Here is a 25,275-nt window from a genome sequence, read left to right on the forward strand (position 1 = left end):
AATTCCAGTGGATCAGAAGTTTACATACGCTAAGTTGACTGTGCCTTTAAACAGCTTGGAAAATTCCAGAAAATGACGTCATGGCTTTAGAAGCTTCTGGTAGGCTAATTGACATCATCAGTCAATTGGAGGTGTACATATGGATGTATTTCAAGGCCTACCTTCAAACTCAGTGCCTCTTTGCTTGACATCATGGGAAAATCAAAAGAAATCCGCCAACACCTCAGAATTTATTTTTTTAGACATCCACAAGTCTGGTTCATCCTTGGGAGCAATTTCCAAATGCCTGAAGGTACCGCGTTCATCTGTACAAACAATAGTACGCAAATATAAACACCATGGGACCACGCAGCGGTCATACCGCTCAGGAAGGAGACGAGTTCTGTCTCCTAGAGATGAACATACTTTGGTGCAAATTAATCCCAGAACAACAGCAAATGACCTTGTGAAGATGCTGGAGGAAACAGGTACAAAAGTATCCAGATCCACAGTAAAACGAGTCCTATATCGACACCCTGAAAGCATGGGGGTGGCAGCATCATGTTGTGGGGGTGCTTTGCTGCAGGAGGGACTGGTGCACTTCACAAAATAGATGGCATCATGAGGAAGGAAAATTATGTGGATATATTGAAGCAACATCTCAGAACATCAGTCAGGAAGTTAAAAATTGGTTGCAAACGTGTCTTCCAAATGGACAATGACCCCAAGCATACTTCCAAAGTTGTTGCAAAATGGCTTAAGGTCTAGGTATTGGAGTGGCCATCACACAGCCCTGACCTCAATACTATAGAAAATGTTTGGGCAAGGAGGCCTAACAACCTGACTCAGTTACACCTGCTCTGTCAGGAGGAATGGGCCAAAATTCACCCAACTTATTGTGGGAAGCTTGTGGAAGGCTACCTGAAACTTTTGACTCAAGTTAAACAATTTAAAGGCAATGCTGCCAAATACTAATTAAAAGTGTATGTAAACTTCTGACCCACTGGGAATGTGATAAGAAATATAAGCTGAAATAAATCATTCTCTCCACTATTATTCTGACATTTCACATTCCTATAATAAAGTGGTGATCCTAAATGACCTAAAACGGGGAATTTTTACTTGGATTAAATGTCAGGAATTGTGAAAAACTGAGTTTAAATGTATTTGGCGTATGTACACTTCCGACTTCAACTGTACATAGGGATAAAAGTAGGGATAAAAGTGACTAGGAAATCAGTATAGATGATGAACAGAGGAGGTGTGTGTGTGTCAATACTTTCTGAATGCGTGTGTGTGTCAATACTTTCTGAATGCGTGTGTGTGTCAATACTTTCTGAATGCGTGTGTGTGTCTTAATACTTTCTGAATGCGTGTGTGTGTCTTAATACTTTCTGAATGCGTGTGTGTGTGTGTCTGTCTTAATACTTTCTGAATGCATGTGTGTGTGGGTAGTGAGTGTGCATTTGTGAGTCAAAAAACAAAAAAGGAGTTTAATGCAAATAGCCTGGGTAGCCAAAAGTTGGCTCCCTGACATGTTTGAAGAATACACAGGGTCTCTTCAGGCCATCTGTAGAAAAACGAGGAAGAGTTGATGAGTGACATTTATTGAAGGGTCATATTACTAAACACTTGTGATGTACTGTCTTATTAGTAATCACCTTATCAAATGTCATGTGTTGCATGCTTCATAAACAACAGGTGTAAACTAAAGCCTTGTTCACATTGTCAGTTTGAAGTGACTCTACTCCTATTTATTTGCATATTCGAATTGGTTATTTTTCCTGCAGTCTGGACAGCCAATGAGCACATTGAATGTGACATTTTAAACTACATTGATAGTTGGTTTGAAGTTGAATACATATCATCCCTGGCCATGTGACTTGTCTGAACGGTTAAATCAAAATCATTTGCCCTCAAGTGTTTTTTAGACTTATTTGGCATATTGCTTGCTAACGACTGACAGTTTGACAAGAACATGTAGTATTTAACTAGCTTGTTAATTGTTTACAAACAAATTAGGGAACGTGTTAAACCGCTATCTAGCTAGCAAGTTGACTGCTGTGGCTGATCCAAAAAGGATTCATTCATTTGAAAGTTGGATCAGCTTATCCTTATGAGTCTTTGTGTTCTTATACTATGATTTTGAACATGCAAAGCAACTGGTAAATTTCTACAGCAGGCATTGTCACCTAATCTTGCTATATAACTTCTGAGTGAACCACGAGCACCATCACGAATCAGCAAACACCACTGCGTGCACACCCGTCATTACTATGACAACTAGCGTAGCCATGTCAGCAAATGGCTGCTGTTTGATCACACACACATCCGATTTGGACACTTGTAACTTGCTATTTGGACAGTCTGTAGTCCAAAATGGATTTGAAAAACCAAACTGTGAAATGCTTATGTACAGGTCCTTTTCCAACAATGTAGAGTTTAAAATATATATAAAAAATACAAAAAGAAATACATTTAAAATGAAATACTGACACAAGAAATAAATACACACACAGTGAACAACTTTTGGCCCTTCTGAGGAGTTTCCTACACCTAATGGGCATTGCAGCATAGATCAGTTCCAGGACCCTCTCGTCACAGATACTGGTCGACTTCAGCTCCTATATCTGACCCATACAGTCATGGAAGCCAACTATAAATACACGGTTGAACATAGCCAATCAGAGATCCTGATTTACAACGAATTCACAAGAGACACGTGCCAGCATGGCATTACTCACTCGGTCCAAGGAGTAGTCCATTTGCACAGTGGAACATTATCTCAGCCAATCATGGCTAGTGGGAAGGTTGTCTTTTTTCATGGCTAAACCAACTAGGCTTGTAATTTAACAATTGTATTTATGGATGGAATACAAGTTTGTTATTAAGGCACATGTTCTAGAAGGCATTTAAAAAAAAAAAAATTGTGCTAATAAAATGCATGTTTACTTTCAAATGCTGCTCCTGTGAAGTAGTGGCATGCGACATACGCCTAGTTTCCTGAAACTAGTCATAACTGTGACCAACCTGATTCAAGTGTCTCCCCATTACTCTGAAGCAGAACTTGTGCGTGGCCACTGCCTCAGCCTTCTGTAACAGCTCCTAATATGGAAGGGGGAGGTGTTCCCACAACATTGCTGAATAAAAAATGTAAACAATTCACCATGTTTTGTATGTAGCCTGTGAATGGAATGAAATTAAATAAAATAAAATATTGTCACTCAATGAACATATAGTGAGAAATTACTGTCTCTAGTTTGTAAGTAATTAATGCTAATAGAGGGACTAACTACAGAATAGATTCAGGCCGGTGACACTGACACCATGACTATGCAACCAGATGTGTACGTTGCTGAATGCTTGCTGACACAGTTTGCTATTTGCTGGCAGAGCCATAGCTATATTTGTAGTAGACAAGTACTATCCTTCATTTATTTTTGCACAAGAAAATACACAAACTTTTATGAGAACACGTATATTGTTTTGGGTGAACAGACGAAGCCCCCGAATGCTAGCTACCTAATATCTTTGTCAGAGCTGAATTGAGTTGGCTAACGTTAGCTAGCCAGTTTAAATGTTTTTGAAAGCAAGCTGTCTACATCCTGTGATTAGCTAGCTAGTAAGCTAGTATCCAAGTGCCTGCCCTGTATTGAGGCTAAATGCCAATGAGCTACAGTTAGCTGTTGTTAGCAAGGTAGCTAGCTAACGTGAGCAATGCACATCTTCCTCTGACATGCTACATTACACTTGATGAATTTAGCTGGCTACAGTATCATTCTCCTTTCATCGAGTATCATAGCTAGCCTGGCTCGCTAGCACTATCACATGTTGTATAACCAAAAGTAGCTATTAGCTCGCTAGTACCAGCTATCTACTTAGCTAACATACTCAACAACACCAGTGGTTTGACTGTTGACAGGCAGCCGTGTTGGATGTAATCCATTCCTGGCCATCTTTCCATATTGTTGAAATGCATTGGAAGTTTGTACCATCTTTATGGAAGCCCATTTTCACTCCTATTTGCTGAGTGAAATGTGTGTGCGTTGCAGACTTGACGACAAGTGTTCACATGACAGCCAGGGGCGGACCACAATGTGTTGTTTCTGGGAAATTGGGCCTTATTCGTAAGTAATTCATACCCAACCATCCAGTAACTCATGACGAACTCCCTTACAAAATTATCCTATGTATGGAGGAAACGACGTACACCTGGCGACCGTGTCAGCGTGCACTGCGCCCGGCCCGCCACAGGAGTTGCTAGTGCGCGATGGGACAAGGACATTCCTGCCGACCAAACCCTCCCCTAACCCAGACGACGCTGGGCCAAACCCTCCCCTAACCCAGATGACGCTGGGTCTCCCGGTCGCGGCCAGCTGTGACAGAGCCTGGACTCTAACCCAGAATTTCTAGTGACCCAGCTATCCCTGCGATTCAGTGCCTTAGACCACTGCGCCACTCGGAAGGCCCTATTTACACTTCTGACTCATCGATGTCACACAGGCAGTTTTAAACCAGGAGAAGTTGGTTCTCAGCGGCAGTTGACTTTTAACAGCATCGTTTTCGATTAGCGTCCTTGTCCTGTCTCAGCCAGTGCCTAGCATAGCATAACCTAGCATCGTTTAGCATCCTTATCCCTGTATCTCTATCTTGGTTCAGCCAGTGCTACTTGGCATTATATTTATGCTAATGGTCTGATGCAGAGCACTGATGCTGGGTTAGGTCAGACTACACTGACTCAGGGCGGCCTCCAACCCTGGCCCAGCTGTAGTCAGTACAATGCCCTGGCTACCTTCTGACCTAACCCAGCATCAGTGCTCTGCTAATTCCCCCCCACCAGGGCTTAATACTCCCACAGCGCAGTTTAGAGCCAGCGTGCATGAGTTACCACTTGCCTGCCAGCCTGTAACCTTACAACACACGTGTGACAACTAATGTGCCTTAATCAACTGGGCTAATTGGACAAATAAATAGGGGAGGGGAGTGTGTGTGTCATGCGTTTCACCCTCTCCACATTTTTTAATTCCCACATTTAGCTAGAGGTAATGTTATAAAATGTATGCCACAAACACTTGACACTATTCCAAGTGATTTACAGTACAATGAATGCGCTGTATATGTGTGTCATCCCTGTGGGAATGAATTGAACCCATGACCTTGCCAACTTAGCTACTCACTGAACTCGTCAAATAAGAAACTCTTGTTTTCATTGCATAATAGTGTGAAATAATGAACCCTCCCTTTCTCTCAGGTACTGGCTGGCCACCTACTTTGTCATCTGGTACGGCGTGCCCTACATGACATACGATATCTACGCCATGTACCTCAGCCACTACTACCGCTTCCGGGTCAAGGGTCACGAGGAGTATAAGGAGCACTCGTTGACCACGGTCAACTCGTTTGTCCGCCGTGAGTTCCTGCTGGTGCTCCACCACATCGCGCTGCTCACCATCCTGCTGCCCGTCACCCTGGTTAGTAACACACACACACACTACCTTGGTTTGTGCCGAAATAGCACAGTACTTATTGACCAGGAAAAGTTTTTGGGAGTCCCTGCTGACCATTCTGCTGCCTGTCACTGATTAGGGAGAGGAGGGGAGAGTGATAAAGTGATATGACCCTTCTGACCATTATGCTGCCCATCACTCTCGTGAAAGAGAACAGAGAGGAGGGGAGTGAGATTCCCTGCTGACCATTATGCTGCCCATCACTCTCGTGAAAGAGAACAGAGAGGAGGGGGGTGAGATTCCCTGCTGACCATTATGCTGCCCATCACTCTCGTGAAAGAGAACAGAGAGGAGGGGAGTGAGATTCCCTGCTGACCATTATGCTGCCCATCACTCTCGTGAAAGAGAACAGAGAGGAGGGGGGTGAGATTCCCTGCTGACCATTATGCTGCCCATCACTCTCGTGAAAGAGAACAGAGAGGGGGAGTGAGATTCCCTGCTGACCATTATGCTGCCCATCACTCTCGTGAAAGAGAACAGAGAGGAGGGGGGTGAGATTCCCTGCTGACCATTATGCTGCCCATCACTCTCGTGCAAGAGAACAGAGAGGAGGGGAGTGAGATTCCCTGCTGACCATTATGCTGCCCATCACTCTCGTGCAAGAGAACAGAGAGGAGGGGGGTGAGATTCCCTTCTGACCATTATGCTGCCCATCACTCTCGTGCAAGAGAACAGAGAGGAGGGGGGTGAGATTCCCTGCTGACCATTCTGCTGCCTGACAGTGAGAGGGATGGAAGGGTGGATAGAGGGGAAGGAGGATGGCACTGAGAGAGAGATGGCACTAACTCTATTTGGAAAGTGCTTTGCAAATGAAATGAGTCAGAGAGCGTGTGAAAGAGACCTGTGTGTAGCCTGGCTAGCTGATATTTGCTTTTCCTTTTAGTTTTCATTACATTGTCTACCCCGTCGACTGCATTTTCGGTCAAGAACACTAGCTAATATCCACATAACGACAGATGAGTGTATCATGACAATAATCGAGAGAGAACACACATACCCACGGAAAATGTGGCGCTGGACAATTATGGTAATGTGACCGGGAAAATGTTAATTTACTGGCCATTTGAGAAATTAACCGGACCCATATGCATTGGGTGCATAACCCATTAAGGCGTCCACCCATAGTGCTCAGCATGACAGACATCACAATTACATTATGGTAATGCACCTTAACAGAATATTCAACTCATGTAATGAAGCAGCCAATAAAACATCATTTTCAAACATTTCCCAAAATACAATTTGCGGGAAAACACTATTCTAAACAGCGCACCCGATAGCGGTTCCATATGTGATAGAGATGAAAATCTCTGTTAGGAACTTTGAAAGAGGGGTAATCTAAAGATGCCACAACTAGGATGGGTTGCTAATATGACTAGAATTGTACCTTTGGCTTCTAGACAATGACAGAAAGTTGATGTGACAACCGATAGAACATGAGAGAAATGGCATAGTGGTGGGTCCAATAGGGAAGTATATAATTACTCCTGTCTATACAGAAATAAATGCATTATTCAAAATACTTCTTCACCAGAAAGAATCAAGGATCATTATCCCGCAATTTGGGCAGCTTGCGTGGCAATAGGCCTAGCTGATTATTGAGTTGCGGCTGTCAGTGAATAGCATCTAAAATAAGTGTGAAGATGATGTCTTGAGTAGAATTTTAAATGTTGAGACAAGAAGAAGGGGAGGGGTGTGTGGCGAATCTCTCTCCAGAATGGCTCTGCTGTCTCCTGCCAATTCTTTCGCATTCATTGTTTCCCTTGTGTGAATTGTTTACCCTTTTTATTTATTTTTATCAATGTACATCAATTGGTTACATTAATTTCTGTTAATGTATTAATTAGTGTTTTACTGTTCTCATTCTCGGAGTGGAAACATTGTTTGCAGAGTTTACAACTTGCCACACTTGTGAAAAACAAGCGTTGGTTTATTTCATAACCATCATTTACGAGATTTGTCTTTCGTTTGGATTGCTCCATGTGAGCAATGAGCATGTCTGTTTTTCTCTGTCCTGATAATGTTGGGGGAGCGTGGACATCTAATTAGCATAATACACAAATCCCCATGAGAATCTGTAAATGTAAGCTAGAGATCTTTGTTTTTCTATGTCGCACTTCCGCATCTGCGTTGAAAGGTGACAGAGCTAGAGGGGTGTTCGTCAGACCATGAAACAGCCCATCTGCGGTGAAAGGTGACAGAGCTAGAGGGGTGTTCGTCAGACCATGAAACAGCCCATCTGCGGTGAAAGGTGACAGAGCTAGAGGGGTGTTCGTCAGACCATGAAACAGCCCATCTGCGGTGAAAGGTGGTGACAGAGCTAGAGGGGTGTTCGTCAGACCATGAAACATCCCGAAAATCGGCCTTCTTACAAAGTCGTCTGTAGCGTCCAAACGGTTTGGCCAAATGACGAATTTAATCCCTCCATGGAAAAATGAGATTCTCACAAACATGATGGTTTTCTCCACAAGTGTCAGAAGACTTGTCTTAATGGGGTTAAATACATGTGTGAAGAAAAAAAGTGTGTGTATATGTTTCCTGTTCTTATATCTCTCGGATACATAGAAAAAACTCTTCAAAACAACTTTTTGATATTTTTGTTGGTACTATAGGATGTTCCATGTAGTGAATCTGTTATTCAATGCATTTGTATGAGCTAATAGCAGTAAGGCCAAAAATAATTTATCTAATCATTTTGTACATTTTTTAAATATATATATACTTCAAGGGGTCTTAAAATTCTAAATCAATTAGCTTAATGATCCTTGGTATAACCTTAAAACAATTCCATATAGCTTAGTAGAACCTCAGGGACTTAGACTTGTATGGGTTAACATCTAATGTGAGTGATGTTAAAACTATAATTCAAAGTATACTATTTGAAAAAAATCTTTCTTTAGCCGCCAATGGATCACGTATCAATGTGTCCCTATGGCAGAGGCTGGTGATCTCACATTAGTTCCAAATTTTATGATTGACCACGTGACAATGATTTTGAGAAATGCACAACTGGCACACAGATTGGTAGAATAAATTCTAAGCTTCCCCAAACTTGAAACTCACGCTCTGCCAATGAAGTAATAATTGCTCCCATAGTCAGATTTTGCCAATAGGTTACTTTGAAGCAGAGTAAGACATTCCTCATAGTATTCAATAAAACATTCTGATTTCAAATAATTAACTATGTTTTCAAAATGCATACTGCCTCCAGCTCCCCATTGTAAAGTGGTGGGTGATGTGCTGATAGCCTGTTGCCTGCGCTTGAATGGGAGGCTAGCTTTAATTACCAGTTGAGAAATAAAAATAATAGCTATTTTGAAAAATGTTGCACCAAAACAGTTTTCAGCACGTGGTTGCATTTAGAATTGTTGTGCAATTAATTGGCTTTTAAAAGCACATGTTTTATTCCAACTGCAGGAGAAATCCCACTCAAAATAGTCTCTGAATGCTGTGTGCGTGTGATATTTGTTAGTTAATAAATAAAATACATGATGGCTAACGAAAATACAGTCTAAAGTAATTCCACTAAATTATGCAAATTAACCTATATACCGATAAGCCTAAAGGTCAAATGCATTTACATCAACTGGTATTTCCATCAATTACTAAAAAGCATTAGTTTGCAATGGGATTTGTTTTTCCGGCAACAGTTTAATTTATAGGCTTTTCATTTTATTTTTGGGGGCCTAAAGCCGGCAATTGCCCGCTAAAGAAAACCCTGAGATCTCGCTAGCTTGCTCCATCACTCACGCTCTCTCTTTCTCTCTCTCTCTCACACACACACGTCGTATTAGTGGCAGGTAGCCTAGTGGTTAGAGTGTTGGGCCTGTAACCGAACGGTTGCAAGATCGAATCCCTGAGCTGGGGGATTTACCCCTGAGCAAGGCAGTTAACCCACTGTTCCTAGGCTGTCATTGAAAATAAGAATTTGTTCATAACTGACTTGCCTAGTTAAATAAAGGTCAAATAAGAAATTGTGTCCATTTCATGTAGAGAGAAGGTCAAGTGCATTGGAAACCTGGCATCTTAGTTTTCAGTGGCTTTCAATGGTGATATGAGATCACCTTACCCTACACCTCCATTATTCAGGCTCCAGCTGCTGTGATCCTCTTCTCCTCCCCTTCTCCTACACCTCCTCCTTTGCTCCCTGCTTTGTTTCCCTCCCACACAGTCAGGTAACACACACACACACACACTCACACTCTGGGTCCAGCAGGCAGGTACAGGGGGTAGGTAGGTGTAGTGTTACATGGCAGCAGTTTGTGCTGCAGGTCATTCTTCCATTGGGCAGATGGCAGAACTGGTGTCTCGGCCCCACACACTACTGGTTTATTCATCATCACATAACACACACAGAGCCCTCTGTTTGGCATCCTCCCTGTCTGCAGCTTCCATCAATGCTCCTCCATACATTTACTAATTTACTCATTGTGATCTATTCCCTTACCTTAAACTTCTTGGCGCACCGATCCCTTTAGCGGGATCATTTTCGTCAACATACACTGAATTGCAGAGCGCCAAATTCAAATTAAGTTACTAAAAATATTTAATTTTCATGAAATCACAAGTGCAATATACCAAAACACAGCGTAGCTTGTTGTTAATCCACCTGGCGTGTCAGATTTTTAAAAATCTTTACAGCGAAAGCAAAACAAGTGTTTGTTAGGACAGCTCTCTCAGCAGACAAAATATTACAAACCGCTAGCAGCAAAGTAGATTGGTCACGAAAGTCAGAAAAGCAATCAAATTAATCGCTTACCTTTGATCTTCGGATGTTTGCACTCACGAGACTCCTAGTTACACAAATGTTTGTTTTGTTCCATAAAGGTTATTTTTATATCCAAAAACCTCCATTTGGTTGGCACGTTTTGTTCAGTAATCCACAGGCTCGTGCAGGTCACGACGGGCAGACGAAAATTCCAAATAGTATCCGTAAAGTTCGTAGAAACATGTCAAATGTTTTTTTTAATCAATCCTCAGGTTGTTTTTACAATAAATAATCGATAATATTTCAACCAGATGGTAGCTTTTTCCAAAAGGAGAGAGAGAGAGAGAAAAGGTCTGCTCCAAGCTGCTCGCGCATGCAAAAATCTAAGGACACCCAGCTATCCACTGACGCGATGTGATCATTCTCACTCATTTCTCAGAATAAAACCCTGAAACTATGTCTAAAGACTGTTCACACCATGTGGAAGCCATAGGGCAAGGAATCTGGTTGATATCCCTTTAAATGGAGGGAAGGCATGTAATGGAACAGAGCGGTTTCAGAAAAGCAGCACCTCCTGGTTGGATTTTCCTCAGGTTTTTGTCTGCATTATCAGTTCTGTTATACTCACAGACAATATTTTGACAGTTTTGGAAACGTTAATGTTTTCTATCCTAATCTGCAATTATATGCATATTCTAGCTTCTGGGCCTGAGAAATAGGCAGTTTCATCCAAACATCAAAATACTTCCCCCTAGTCTCAAGAGGTTAACGTCTGGTCTTATGGCATAAGTCTGGGTCTTGTTCATTGTTGCATGCAACGGAAACCTTTTGCTACGAAATGCTTCTTGTTGGAAACGTCCAGGTAGTTCCTCCCAGTTTCAGTCCATTTTCTTCTGTTTGTTGCCTGATGAACATGACCCTGGGCCTGGTTTGACCTCTGTTGGCCAAGTTGGTTTGTAGCCTTGTTGGTGTTATTGAGCTGTGTCCTGACTTGTGTTTTTGTATGTGCAGCCCTAGGGAAAGTCAATTTGCCTACAAGTCCTATAGTACCGAGGACCATTTTGGGTGGGTGTGTGTGTGTATTTCTGTGTGTGCATGGTCTTGTTTCAGATTTTTGTAACTGTGTGCCTTCTCCCTCCCTGTGCCTTTCAGTTCTTCAGGAGGGACCAGGGCGATTACTTCATTGGCTGCCTGTTCCTCACAGAGCTCAGCACGCCCTTCGTCTCCTTAGGGAAGATCCTCATCCAGGTGAGAGCGATGCACGCACACACACATTAGAACATCCTAATCACCACTTATAACAACCATGTATACACACCAAGGTTTTCGTTGGCCAAAAGCTGGCTATTACAGGCTAATAAAACAAATCTACACCGGCCAATCAGTCTGTAGGTAAATTTGCATGATGTTGTGAAATGAAATTGGCGCGTGTACAGTATATTTGTTATGAATCTTGTTTATCACACACGTACAGATACAGAGGCTTGGAGTGGAAAATCGGATGGCGGGCTTCATCAGTGCGTCACGCACCACTGTGCAATGAGCTGGAGGCAGTATGCATTTTGAAAACTTAAAGCTAAAAGTAGCTTTGCCAGAATCGGACCATATCCATGGAGGCAATTGTTTATGCTTAGGGTCATGTATAAAAATGCCCAGTTGCTCATTATTTTGGCTATCATGGCTAGAAGTGATCGAAGTGACTTTGTAAGAGGTCTCAAAGGAGCATAGAGGGTTCAAAGGGTGGGTCTGTCTGTCTGTGTGTCTGTTTGTGTGTGTGTCTGTTTGTGTGTGTCTGTCTCGGTGTCTGTGTGTCTGTCTCGGGTGTCTGTGTGTCTGTCTCGGTGTCTGTCTGTCTCTCGGTGTCTGTCTGTCTCGCGGTGTCTGTCTGTCTCGCGGTGTCTAATGTCTGTCTGTCTCGCGGTGTCTGTCTGTCTCGCGGTGTCTGTCTGTCTCGCGGTGTCTGTCTCGGTGTCTGTCTGTCTGTCGCGGTGTCTGTCTCGGTGTCTGTCTGTCTCGGTGTCTGTCTGTCTGTCTCGGTGTCTGTCTGTCTGTCTCGGTGTCTGTCTGTCTGTCTCGGTGTCTGTCTGTCTGTCTCGGTGTCTGTCTGTCTGTCTCGGTGTCTGTCTCGGTGTCTGTCTCGCGCTGTCTCGGTGTCTGTCTGTCTCGCGCTGTCTCGCTCTGTCTGTCTGTCTGTCTGTCTGTCTGTCTGTCTGTCTGTCTGTCTGTCTCGCGCTGTCTGTCTGTCTGTCTGTCTCGCGCTGTCTGTCTGTCTGTCTCGCGCTGTCTGTCTGTCTCGCTGTCTGTCTGTCTGTCTCGCTCTGTCTGTCTGTCTGTCTCGTGTCTGTCTGTCTCGCGGTGTCTCGTGTCTGTCTGTCTCGCGGTGTCTGTCTGTCTCGCGGTGTCTGTCTGTGTGTCTCGCGGTGTCTGTCTGTCTGTCTCGCGGTGTCTGTCTGTCTGTCTCGTGTCTGTCTGTCTCGAGGTGTCTCGTGTCTGTCTCGCGGTGTCTGTCTGGGTGTCTGTCTGTCTCGGTGTCTGTCTGTCTCGTGTCTGTCTGTCTGTCTCGGTGTCTGTCTGTCTGTCTCTGTGTCTGTCTGTCTCGCGTGTGTCTCATGTCTGTGTCTCATGTCTGTGTCTCGCGGTGTCTCATGTCTGTGTCTCGCGGTGTCTCATGTCTGTCTGTCTCGCGGTGTCTCATGTCTGTCTGTCTCGCGGTGTCTGTCTGTCTGTCTCGCGGTGTCTGTCTGTCTGTCTCGCGGTGTCTGTCTGTCTGTCTCGCGGTGTCTGTCTGTCTGTCTCGCGGTGTCTGTCTGTCTGTCTCGCGGTGTCTGTCTGTCTGTCTGTCTCGCGGTGTCTGTCTGTCTGTCTGTCTCGCGGTGTCTGTCTGTCTGTGTCTCGCGGTGTCTCATGTCTGTGTGTCTCGCGGTGTCTGTCTGTCTGTCTCGCGGTGTCTGTCTGTCTGTCTCGCGATGTCTGTCTGTCTGTCTCGCGATGTCTGTGTGTCTGTCTCGCGGTGTCTGTCTGTCTGTCTCGCGGTGTCTGTCTGTCTGTCTCGCGGTGTCTGTCTGTCTGTCTCGGTGTCTGTCTGTCTCGGTATCTGTCTGTCTCGGTGTCTGTCTGTGTGTCTGTCTCGCGGTGTCTCATGTCTGTGTCTCGCGGTGTCTCATGTCTGTGTCTCGCGGTGTCTCACGTCTGTGTCTCGCGGTGTCTCATGTCTGTGTCTCGCGGTGTCTCATGTCTGTCTGTCTCGCGGTGTCTGTCTGTCTGTCTGTCTCGCGGTGTCTGTCTGTCTCGCGGTGTCTGTCTCGGTGTCTGTCTCGGTGTCTGTCTCGGTGTCTGTCTCGGTGTCTGTCTCGGTGTCTGTCTCGCGCTGTCTCGGTGTCTGTCTGTCTCGCGCTGTCTCGCTCTGTCTGTCTGTCTGTCTCGCGCTGTCTGTCTGTCTGTCTCGCGCTGTCTGTCTGTCTGTCTCGCGCTGTCTGTCTGTCTGTCTGTCTCGCGCTGTCTGTCTGTCTCGCGCTGTCTGTCTGTCTGTCTCGCGGTGTCTCGTGTCTGTCTGTCTCGCGGTGTCTGTCTGTCTCGCGGTGTCTGTCTGTGTGTCTCGCGGTGTCTGTCTGTCTGTCTGTCTCGCGGTGTCTCGTGTCTGTCTGTCTCGCGGTGTCTCGTGTCTGTCTGTCTCGCGGTGTCTCGTGTCTGTCTCGCGGTGTCTGTCTGGGTGTCTGTCTGTCTCGGTGTCTGTCTGTCTCGGTGTCTGTCTGTGTGTCTGTCTCGCGGTGTCTCATGTCTGTGTCTCGCGGTGTCTCATGTCTGTGTCTCGCGGTGTCTCATGTCTGTCTGTCTCGCGGTGTCTGTCTGTCTGTCTCGCGGTGTCTGTCTGTCTGTCTCGCGGTGTCTGTCTGTGTCTCGCGGTGTCTGTCTGTCTGTCTGTCTCGCGGTGTCTCATGTCTGTGTCTCGCGGTGTCTCATGTCTGTCTGTCTCGCGGTGTCTGTCTGTCTGTCTCGCGGTGTCTGTCTGTCTGTCTCGCGGTGTCTGTCTGTCTGTCTCGCGATGTCTGTGTGTCTGTCTCGCTGTGTCTGTCTGTCTCATGTCTGTGTGTCTGTCTGCGGTGTCTGTCTGTCTGTCTGTCTCTGCGGTGTCTGTCTGTGTCTGTCTGTGTGTCTGTCTGTCTGTCTCGGTGTCTGTCTGTCTCGGTGTCTGTATCTGTCTGTCTCGGTGTCTGTCTCTGTCTCGGTGTCTCATGTCTGTGTCTCGCGGTGTATCATGTCTGTGTCTCGCGCTGTGTCTCGTCTGTCTGTGTCTCGTCTGGTGTCTCGTGTCTGTGTCTCGCGGTGTCTCGTGTCTGTCTGTCTCGGTGTCTGTCTGTCTCATGTCTGTGTCTCGCGGTGTCTCTGTGTCTGTCTCGCGGTGTGTCTGTCTCGCGGTGTCTGTCTGTCTCGGTGTCTGTCTGTCTCGGTGTCTGTCTGTGTCTGTCTGTCTCGGTGTCTGTCTGTGTGTCTGTCTCGCGGTGTCTCATGTCTGTGTCTCGCGGTGTCTCATGTCTGTGTCTCGCGGTGTCTCATGTCTGTCTGTCTCGCGGTGTCTGTCTGTCTGTCTCGCGGTGTCTGTCTGTCTGTCTCGCGGTGTCTGTCTGTGTCTCGCGGTGTCTGTCTGTCTGTCTGTCTCGCGGTGTCTCATGTCTGTGTCTCGCGGTGTCTCATGTCTGTCTGTCTCGCGGTGTCTGTCTGTCTGTCTCGCGGTGTCTGTCTGTCTGTCTCGCGGTGTCTGTCTGTCTGTCTCGCGATGTCTGTGTGTCTGTCTCGCTGTGTCTGTCTGTGTGTCTGTCTCGCGGTGTCTGTCTGTCTGTCTGTCTCGCGGTGTCTGTCTGTGTGTCTGTCTGTCTCGGTGTCTGTCTGTCTCGGTATCTGTCTGTCTCGGTGTCTGTCTGTGTGTCTGTCTCGCGGTGTCTCATGTCTGTGTCTCGCGGTGTCTCATGTCTGTGTCTCGCGGTGTCTCGTGTCTGTGTCTCGCGGTGTCTCGTGTCTGTGTCTCGCGGTGTCTCGTGTCTGTGTCTCGCGGTGTCTCATGTCTGTGTCTCGCGGTGTCTGTCTGTCTCGCGGTGTCTGTCTGTCTGTCTGTCTCGGTGTCTGTCTGTCTGTCTGTCTGTCTCGCGGTGTCTGTCTGTCTGTCTGTCTCGCGGTGTCTGTCTGTCTCGCGGTGTCTGTCTGTCTGTCTCGCGGTGTCTGTCTGTCTGTTTGTCTGTCTCGCGGTGTCTGTCTGTCTGTCTCGCGGTGTCTGTCTGTCTCGCGGTGTCTCTGTCTGTCTCGCGGTGTCTCTGTCTGTCTCGCGGTGTCTGTCTGTCTGTCTCGCGGTGTCTGTCTGTCTGTCTCTGTGTCTGTCTGTCTCTCGTGTGTCTGTCTGTCTGTCTCGCGGTGTCTGTCTCTGTCTGTCTCGGTGTCGGTCTGTCTGTCTGTCTCGCGGTGTCTGTCTGTCTGTCTCGCGGTGTCTGTCTGTCTGTCTCGCGGTGTCTGTCTGTCTGTCTCGCGGTGTCTGTCTGTCTTGCGGTGTCTGTCTGTGTGTCTCGCGGTGTCTGTCTGTCTGTCTCGCGGTGTCTGTCTGTCTGTCTCGCGATGTCTGTGTGTCTTGTCTCGCTGTGTCTGTCTGTGTGTCTGTCTCGCGGTGTCTGTCTGTCTGTCTCGTGGTGTCTGTCTGTGTGTCTGTCTGTCTCGGTGTCTGTCTGTCTCGGTATCTGTCTGTCTCGCGGTGTCTCATGTCTGTCTGTCTCGCGGTGTCTGTCTGTCTGTCTCGCGGTGTCTGTCTGTCTTTCTCGCGGTGTCTGTCTGTCTCGCGATGTCTGTGTGTCTGTCTCGCTGTGTCTGTCTGTGTGTCTGTCTCGCGGTGTCTGTCTGTCTGTCTCGCGGTGTCTGTCTGTGTGTCTGTCTGTCTGTCTCGGTGTCTGTCTGTCTCGGTATCTGTCTGTCTCGGTGTCTGTCTGTGTGTCTGTCTCGCGGTGTCTGTCTGTCTGTCTCTGTGTGTCTGTCGTGTGTCTGTCTGTGTCTGTCTGTCTGTCTGTCTCTGTGTGTCTGTCTGTCTCGGTGTCTGTCTGTCTCGGTATCTGTCTGTCTCGGTGTCTGTCTGTGTGTCTGTCTCGCGGTGTCTGTCTGTCTGTCTCGCGGTGTCTGTCTGTCTGTGTCTGTGTGGTGTCTCATGTCTCTGTCTGTGCGGTGTCTGTGTGTGTGTCTCGCGGTGTCTCATGTCTGTCTGTCTCGCGGTGTCTGTCTGTCTGTCTCTGTCTCGGTGTCTGTCTGTGTCTGTCTCGTGTGTCTGTCTGTCTGTCTGTCTGTCTGTCTCGTCGTGTGTCTGTCTGTCTCTGCGGTGTCTGTCTGTCTGTCTGTTTGTCTGTCTCTGTGTGTCGGTCTGTCTGTATCTGTCTGTCTCGCGGTGTCTGTCTGTCTCGCGGTGTCTCTGTCTGTCTCGCGGTGTCTGTCTGTCTGTCTCGCGGTGTCTGTCTGTCTCGCGGAGTCTCTGTCTGTCTCGCGATGTCTGTGTGTCTGTCTCGCGGTGTCTCATGTCTGTGTCTGTCTGTGTGTCTGTCTGTGTCTCATGTCTGTCTGTCTCGTATCTGGTGTCTCGGTGTCTGTCTGTCTGTCTCGCGGTGTCTGTCTGTCTGTCTCGCGGTGTCTGTCTGTCTGTCTGTCTGTGTGTCTGTCTGTCTGTGTCTGTCTGTCTGTCTGTCTGTCTCGCGGTGTCTGTCTGTCTGTCTGTCTCGCGGTGTCTGTCTGTCTGTCTGTCTCGCGGTGTCTGTCTCGCGGTGTCTGTCTGTCTCGCGGTGTCTGTCTGTCTGTCTCGCGGTGTCTGTCTGTGTGTCTGTCTCGCTGTGTCTGTCTGTGTGTCTGTCTCGCGGTGTCTGTCTGTCTGTCTCGCGGTGTCTGTCTGTGTGTCTGTCTCGCTGTGTCTGTCTGTGTGTCTGTCTCGCGGTGTCTGTCTGTCTGTCTCGCGGTGTCTGTCTGTCTGTCTCGCGGTGTCTGTCTGTGTGTCTGTCTGTCTCGGTGTCTGTCTGTCTCGGTATCTGTCTGTCTCGGTGTCTGTCTGTGTCTGTCTCGCGGTGTCTCATGTCTGTGTCTCGCGGTGTCTCATGTCTGTGTCTCGCGGTGTCTCATGTCTGTGTCTCATGTCTGTCTGTCTCGCGGTGTCTGTCTGTCTCGCGGTGTCTGTCTGTCTCGCGGTGTCTGTCTGTCTCGCGGTGTCTGTCTGTCTGTCTGTCTCGCGGTGTCTGTCTGTCTGTTTGTCTGTCTGTTTGTCTGTCTCGCGGTGTCTGTCTGTCTGTCTCGCGGTGTCGGTCCGCGGTGTCTGTCTCGCAGTGTCTGTCTGTCTCGCGGTGTCTGTCTGTCTGTCTCATGTCTGTGTCTCGCGGTGTCTGTCTGTGTCTCGGTGTCTCATGGTGTCTGTCTGTCTGTCTCGCGGTGTCTGTCTGTCTGTTTGTCTGTCTCGCGTGTGTCTGTCTGTCTGTCTGTCTCGCGGTGTGTCTGTCTGTCTGTCTCGCGGTGTCTGTCTGTCTGTTTGTCTGTCTGTCTGTCTGTCTCGCGGTGTCTGTCTGTCTCGCGGTGTCTCATGTCTGTGTCTCTCGGTGTCTCGGTGTCTGTCTGTCTCGCGGTGTCTGTCTGTCTCGCGGTGTCTGTCTGTCTGTTTGTCTGTCTCGCGGTGTCTGTCTGTCTGTCTGTCTCGCAGTGTCTGTCTGTCTCGCGGTGTCTGTCTGTCTGTCTCGCGGTGTCTGTCTGTCTCGCGGTGTCTGTCTGTCTCGCGGTGTGTCTGTCTCGGTGTCTCATGTCTGTCTGTCTCGCGGTGTGTCTGTTTGTCTGTCTCGCGTGTGTCTGTCTGTCTGTTTGTCTGTCTCTGTCTCGCGGTGTCTGTCTGTCTCGCGGTGTCTGTCTCTGTTTGTCTGTCTCGCGGTGTCTGTCTGTCTGTTTGTCTGTCTCGCGGTGTCTGTCTCGCGGTGTCTGTCTGTCTGTCTGTCTCGCGGTGTCTGTCTGTCTGTCTCGCGGTGTCTGTCTGTCTGTCTCGCGGTGTCTGTCTGTCTGTCTCGCGGTGTCTGTCTGTCTCGCGGTGTCTGTCTGTCTGTCTCGGTGTCTGTCTCGGTGTCTGTGTGTCTGTCTCGGTGTCTGTCTGTCTCTGTGTCTGTCTCGGTGTCTGTGTGTCTGTCTGTCTCGGTGTCTGTGTGTCTGTCTGTCTCGGTGTGTGTGTGTGTCTCGGTGTGAGTCTCGGTGTGCGTCTCTGTCTCGGTGTGTGTGTGTGCGTCTCTGTCTCGGTGTGCGTCTCTGTTTCGGTGTGCGTGTGCGTCTCTGTCTCGGTGTGCGTGTGCGTCTCTGTCTCGGTGTGTGTGCGCGTCTCTGTCTCTGTCTGTGTGTCTGTCTCGGCCTCTGTGTGTCTGTCATCGGATCTCCACCCAATTGAGATTCGGCAGTGCCTGAGACCTGCGTGTTCCATCAACAAAACACGTCTCATGTCTGTGTCTCATGTCTGTGTCTCGCGGTGTCTCATGTCTGTCTGTCTCGCGGTGTCTGTCTGTCTGTCTCGCGGTGTCTGTCTGTCTCGCGGTGTCTGTCTGTCTGTCTCGGTGTCTGTCTGTCTGTCTCGCGGTGTCTGTCTGTCTGTCTCGCGGTGTCTGTCTGTCTGTCTCGCGGTGTCTGTCTGTCTGTCTCGCGGTGTCTGTCTGTCTCGCGGTGTCTGTCTGTCTCGCGGTGTCTGTCTGTCTGTCGCGGTGTCTGTCTGTCTGTCGCGGTGTGTGTCTGTCTGTCTCGGTGTCTGTGTGTCTCTGTCTCGGTGTCTGTGTGTCTGTCTGTCTCTCGGTGTCTGTCTGTCTGTCTCGGTGTGAGTCTCTGTCTCGGTGTGAGTCTCGGTGTGCGTCTCTGTCTCGGTGTGTGTGTGTGTCTCTGTCTCGGTGTGCGTGTGCGTCTCTGTCTCGGTGTGTGTGCGCGTCTCTGTCTCGGTGTGTCGGTCTCTGTCTCTGTCTGTGTGTCTGTCTCGGCCTCTGTGTGTCTGTCATCGGATCTCCACCCAATTGAGATTCGGCAGTGCCTGAGACCTGCGTGTTCCATCAACAAAACACCAAATTATGGATTTTCTTGTGGAAGAATGGTGTTGCATCCCTCCAATAAAGTTCCAGACACTTGTAGAATCTATGCCAAGGTGTGTTGAAGCTGATCTGGCAGCTTTGGCGGCTCATGTTGGCCACGCCCTATTAAGACGCTTTATGTTGATGTTTCCTTTATTTTGGCAGGTACCTGTATCCATACAGATACTCACTAAATAAACACTCCTGGTTTATGTTTCACTAAAAGAGCAAAGAGCAGTGAGCCTGCTTGGTCTCCAGCTCACTTTCTGCTGACTTCTGACTTCATTCAGTAGGGCCACTCTCTGCGCTCTTGCTTAGTGTCCTCTGGTGGACTGGATGGGTACTGCAGAGCCACTGTCAAAACACACAAGACCACACATGGGCACTGTTAGAATGCCTCCTTCACTTCCTGTAATAGTGTATCTATCAACAGATCTACCATGATGCATGGGTACCACTTCATAGCTTTCACCAGTCCAGTCTTCAGATCAGTGACTACATCATGGAAGGAAGAATGTATTTTCAAAGTATTCGAACAGGTCCAGCCCAGTTTTGCTCACTTAGAATTTCAAGACTGTTTGACCATATAATGACCTTTTTTCTCTCTTTGTCTCCTTTTCAATATTCTCCCAACACATCTCTCCCTCCATCCTCCTCTCCTATCGTTTCTCACAGCTGGGTCTGCAGGACTGCTGGATCCATAAGGCCAATGGGGGCATGGTGTTGCTCAGCTTCTTCCTGTGTCGAATCGCCCTCTTTCCCTACATGTACTGGGTCTACGGCCGCCACTACGGCATCCCTGTCTACGGCGTGCCGTTCCACCTGACACTGTCGGTCAACCTGGGCAGCCTGTGTATCCTGGCGCCGCAGGTCTACTGGTTCGTGCTGCTCTGCCGCAAGGGCTGGCGGCTCTACCAACGCCAGTGTCACTCCTCCCCCCTGCCCCCACCTAGCCCCCCCTCCCTCACGGACAACCAACCCAAGGGAAACCATTAGAGCTGGAGAGCTCACTCCGTCACCATCGCGCTCTCTCTGTTCTTTCTCGGTTCTCTCTACTCTATATGCGCTCGAGTCACACAAAAATGAACCACCATCGACTACTACTTACTACTTCTACTGCAGAAGAACTTCGGCTACATACCACAGTCTCCACAAAACTACTACCGTTACTACTATGATTCCACTAGTACTGCTACTGCTCCTCCTCCCCCTGAGCCCCCACCCCCATGTTTCCCTTTTGCTTCGATACTACTGATCGCTCCATGCCCAGTCCCAAGCTCTACTCAATTTTTTTTGTGTGTGCTTGGATTAGAGTGATTGGACAGGGGTTATATTTGTAGTGCTACACTGGAGTTTCCCTAAAAGATATGAAGAAGACCGAGAATGGAGGTCCTGGCTTTTTTCGGAGGGAGGGTGGGGGTGCTGATACACTCCCCCGGCCCCTCCACTTCATCTATTACTTGCTCTGCTGATTGAAGATCAGTTAGTGTAGATGAATGTGTATGTAGAATTTGTTGATTTATTTTGTTTTGTCAATGGGTTTTATGTCAAGTCCTGAAGATTCACATTTTATGAAGTGTTTGTCCACCCACCCAGTCCTCATCTTGAAAAGACCGCCGGCGGGAGAGGAGGAGGAGCGGGAAAGGGGACTTGGCATGGAGATAGTAATGGTGACAAGGCTGGGTGGTGGGTGGAGGGGTGGAATGGGATGGGGTGTTTACAAACTAAGATAGGTACGGGTGTCACCTCATCTACATTTGAAGGAGAAAATGAGAAAGAAATGTTTGCACCAAGCTCTTTGCACCAGCATAGCTACACAAAAACCCATTAATGTGATTGGATTGTGGAACTCCACCCTCCTTTATCCACCTCAGCGCCTCCCCATTGTCCCGTTTCCTCATTCACAGTTCTCCATGGCTGCCGCCGCTGGCCAATCGGCGCGCTCGTCTTCCTCTTTTGTTGTTTACGGCCCAACAGGGTTCTGTGTGCTGCCCTGCTGCGTCTGTTTACATGAATTCTATAAACCCACGCCCCTCAGTGTCACACAGGGTGGGGCATCACAAGCTAGGAGCCTCTCTCTATATTATGTGCTGTGTCCTCCCTACCTAACGGGGGTGGCTTAGCAAAAGCTTTGTCCGTATGTTTACATACACAAGACTTCTCTGGGAGCGCTGTAGCAGCATTAGAAGGAATGGGCTCGTTTAGTCCCGGGTTCGACTCCATTGCAACAGCTGAAGCTGCTTTTAGTGGGTGGAGACAAGACTTTACGGTCACTCAACGTCAAGTTTGCGGGGTGGGAGCGGTGGGGTGATTCTGTTAGGTCAATGCTGCCCTGAGGCAACAGGGGGTCTGGGGGCCACATGGGAGGGGCTTGTATACCACTGGGCATCCCTTTTAAGGTCACATTGTGTTCTCCAGGGACCGGCCCAGTAGGTGCCAGTTGGTGCAATAAAACAGACTGGGTTGAAAATGGCGAGGACAATTTAAAACCCCATGTAGTAGAGATTAACCTGATGTTTAGATTTAAAAAACAGTAATGTTCCTAGCATGATGCTGGAGCAGGATGATTACACAGCTGCATGCGGCCCTGCTCCAAAATTATACTCTATTTTCAAACACAAGATTGTCGAATAGAATAAGAAAGGCTTGATGGTGGCGATACACTCATTTAATGTATTCTACTTTTACTCATGATTGCCTTTTCTGGGGATTAATTATGAGTTTTCCCCTTAGAACAGGTCAGCAAGCAGGAAACAACCATCGTTTTTTGTTTTTGTAACTGTCCAGTGAAAATATCACTTTTAAAAGTTCATATTCTGTTAACTCGTACCCAAATGTTGACTCATCCTATAGTTGTATTTGTGGCCAAAGCATAAATTGGAGGGGAAAAAAACACCTCAAAATTGTATCTAGAGCTGGGACGATAAGCAGAAAATTACCGACATTACCTTCCCCTTACCGAAGCATTTTGCATACATCAGGAATTTTCTGTGATTTTGCTATACAATGATTCTGTAGTTTGTCCTAAAATCATTATTTGGTCAACAGTAATAGCCTATGCATTATGTTGATTCCTGCTTGTCCCTGTTTCGCTGTTGGCTGCTGACACCCACTGCACACGGCGATGGAGAGAAGCACAAGCATATGGCCGTTGCTCAAAATGCTATTCCGTTTTCAAAGCAACTACTTTTGTTCTAGTTAGAGAGGAGACACAGCTTTCTGTGAGTATATCATGTATTTATCACCTCAATTGAGTTCATGGAAACACTTTACAACCAGAATAGTTGCTGTAGTTAGTATGGTTTCGATGCAGCGGAGATGAGCAGAGCCCGCCATTTGCAGTTAATATGCCTACATCATGTAGCCTAGGCCTAGCGGTGGAAAGGTTCTGTAGGACATTCGCCTATGTTTACTGATAGCCATGTAGGCTAATTATTTATTCTATATAGCAACAATATCCTATTTAGAGTTAGCAATCTAGCTGTTTTGAGTTCCCACTTCCTCAGGTGGTGAATAATATAGCCTTTAGGCCAATCTGCACAAAGATGTTGTCAAAAATACACCTGCTAATATTGGATCATATTTTAATAGGTTACAAATCAAGAGATCTCATTTCCTGGATATGTTAGATGAAATGGCTTACTTTTTGAGTCTGGCTGCCAAGTGTCACTTGGCACTGAAAAATAAATTATCGAGAGCCCTGCCGCTAATGTAAAGTAACTGTCCATTTAAAAATAAAATGTTTTTATCATTGTATTTGTTATCGAGCAATATTGTTACATTTATTGCAATACTACTTTTTGTCCATATCGCCCAGCTCTAGCACCCAATTTTTATTTCTATAATTTAGCGCAGAATTATCATTGGAGCATTTTTTGTGATTTTTTTGTTGTTGTACATTATCATGATATGGGTTTTTGTCCATATCGCCCAGCTCTACAGACAGTTAAAAAAAAATGATAGCTATTTCCACATAGAGGATGATGTCATCCCGGCAGCCTACTCGCATTAATATTTTTTGACTGGTCGACGCCCACACCATTCGGCTGTTTGGGTACGCCCACACCATTCGGCTGTTTGGGTACGCCCACACCATTCCAAAACAGAAAATATGCTTTTTAACATAATTAATTTTTTTGAGAGAACAAACAATTCCAGTCATTGTAATTAATTATAGGTCATATTTCATAGAAATCTGGACACTGGCCAGTTACTTTAAATGTGATACATCTTATCATATTGTCCACAAACCAATAATACCTTGAATACTTTCTCAGAGTTTTATGTTGTCTTTTAACCTACTTGTCCGTAGCCTTCAAATATGAAGGCAATAGTTCTGTATAAATTAAACACCGTTAACTTGTAGATAATTATTACTAATTTACTAGTAAATTGAAGTGCTGGTTATTTTAGCCAGAGTGCCCATCCACGGCATGTGTTTTATAGTGGCAAGGAGGAACTGAGGCTTGTTGGCATCAGTGCTGCTAGCATGGAGCACCAATCGCATAGCTGTAAATACAGGATAATAATAACGAAATATGTTTGTTTTTAGAGAATGCATTACCATATGCACATTTTTTTTCATGAAATACAACCTTGATAATGAGAAGCTTCTATAGATTCTGTTAGCACTTTGAAAAGTTTGAAGCCGTGAGAGGTACATTAATATCACGTACACACACACTATTTCTGCTGAAACTCAACACATTCTTCCAGTTTTAACACCGACCAGACTTGAGGCTGCCCTTGGCAATTGGATACATTTGAGAATGGAGGGAAGTGTTTGTGTGAGGACCAAAACAACTTTGCTTCAAACCTACAAGCAAATCATCATGTATTTAATCAACGTTATCTGGTCTTAGAGGCTATTTTAATAAGTATTGGGCCCCAGGATGCACCTTTGCATCAGTTTTGTCAACGTGGCCCTGTCCGCTGAAGTTCTGTCTGCATGTTAGGTTGCATTTTGGGGATTCTGCTGTCCTCTGTAGGAGACTACTGCATTGTGGGGACTGCTCTCTGTTGGTGACTGATGCATTGTGGGGACTCATCTCTCTTCAGGAAACTGCGGCATTGTAGGGAATAGGGAATCTGCTCTCCTCTCTAGCGGACGGTTGCATTGTGGTGACATTGCTGTACTCCGTAGACCCCTGCATTGTGGGGACTCAGCCATTTTGTGCTGAGAAACACTCCAGTCAGGGAAAGGACCAAACCAGGCCACTGTGCTTCCGGGGTGGCGCTGGAGCAAGAGCAGAGCAGGCAGAAGGCTGGGGAAGGGAGGAAGGGAAGCTGAGTACTGCTGCTTTTAAACAATGGGCTTGTTTGTCTGGTTTGGCCCGGACCCCGAGACAGAGGCAAAGAGTCCAACTTTATCAATATGCCCCGACTCGTGTCTTTTGTCTGTCTGTCTGACTGATGCGACCACAGATCTCCATACAGAAACATCCCAGGCCTTCTAATTGTGCGCTCTCACTCTCTTGTCCTCCCTATTTCTCTCTCTCCCTTCCTGTCTCCATCTTTCTCACTCACTCCTCATACCCTTACTTTACGTTTACCAGCATTGGGGAACATCCAGCGTATGCGCCACGTCTATTTCTATGGGCACAAGCACTGTTCATGACAAACTGTTCACACTTCTCTTGTTGGTGGAGAGAATGCAATTCTGCCCCCCCCCATTATTTATTGTAATTTATTTATTTATTTTAATTCTTCTTCTTTTTTGTCATGGGGTGCAAAGACTCACTACAGCCTAAAATTTTGCAGTTTTAATACAAATGTTTTTGCAGTTCTATAGATTTTGCCATGTCTAATGTGTGTTCATGTGATATTGAGTGACAAAAAAATTACAACAATATCTATGAGCTAAACAAATGTTAGCTGTAAATCGCTCTTTAAGGTATGCAATGACTAACATGACAAGAGGACCTGATGATGCACTACCCAATTTCAAAATTGCACCTAGAGTATTATACTATTACAGCTCTCAAGAGTACGTTTTTAA

The 25,275-nt window shown here is 46.9% G+C and overlaps 1 protein-coding gene across 1 annotated transcript in view; it reads left to right on the forward strand.

Annotated features, from left to right (window-relative positions):
* Positions 1-24,944, forward strand: part of LOC115105333 (ceramide synthase-like) — a 43,415-nt gene extending 18,471 nt beyond the window's left edge. Inside the window, exons 3-5 of the mRNA XM_065007243.1 lie at positions 5,231-5,450; positions 11,347-11,442; positions 19,953-24,944. Coding sequence (XP_064863315.1) covers positions 5,231-5,450; positions 11,347-11,442; positions 19,953-20,273 — 637 coding nt within the window. The 3' untranslated portion in view covers positions 20,274-24,944. The remainder of the gene's footprint in view (positions 1-5,230; positions 5,451-11,346; positions 11,443-19,952) is intronic.
* The last annotated feature ends 331 nt before the right edge of the window (positions 24,945-25,275 follow it).

Source organism: Oncorhynchus nerka, linkage group LG22 (assembly GCF_034236695.1).
Source record: "Oncorhynchus nerka isolate Pitt River linkage group LG22, Oner_Uvic_2.0, whole genome shotgun sequence".
In the NCBI taxonomy this organism is placed as follows: domain Eukaryota; kingdom Metazoa; phylum Chordata; class Actinopteri; order Salmoniformes; family Salmonidae; genus Oncorhynchus; species Oncorhynchus nerka.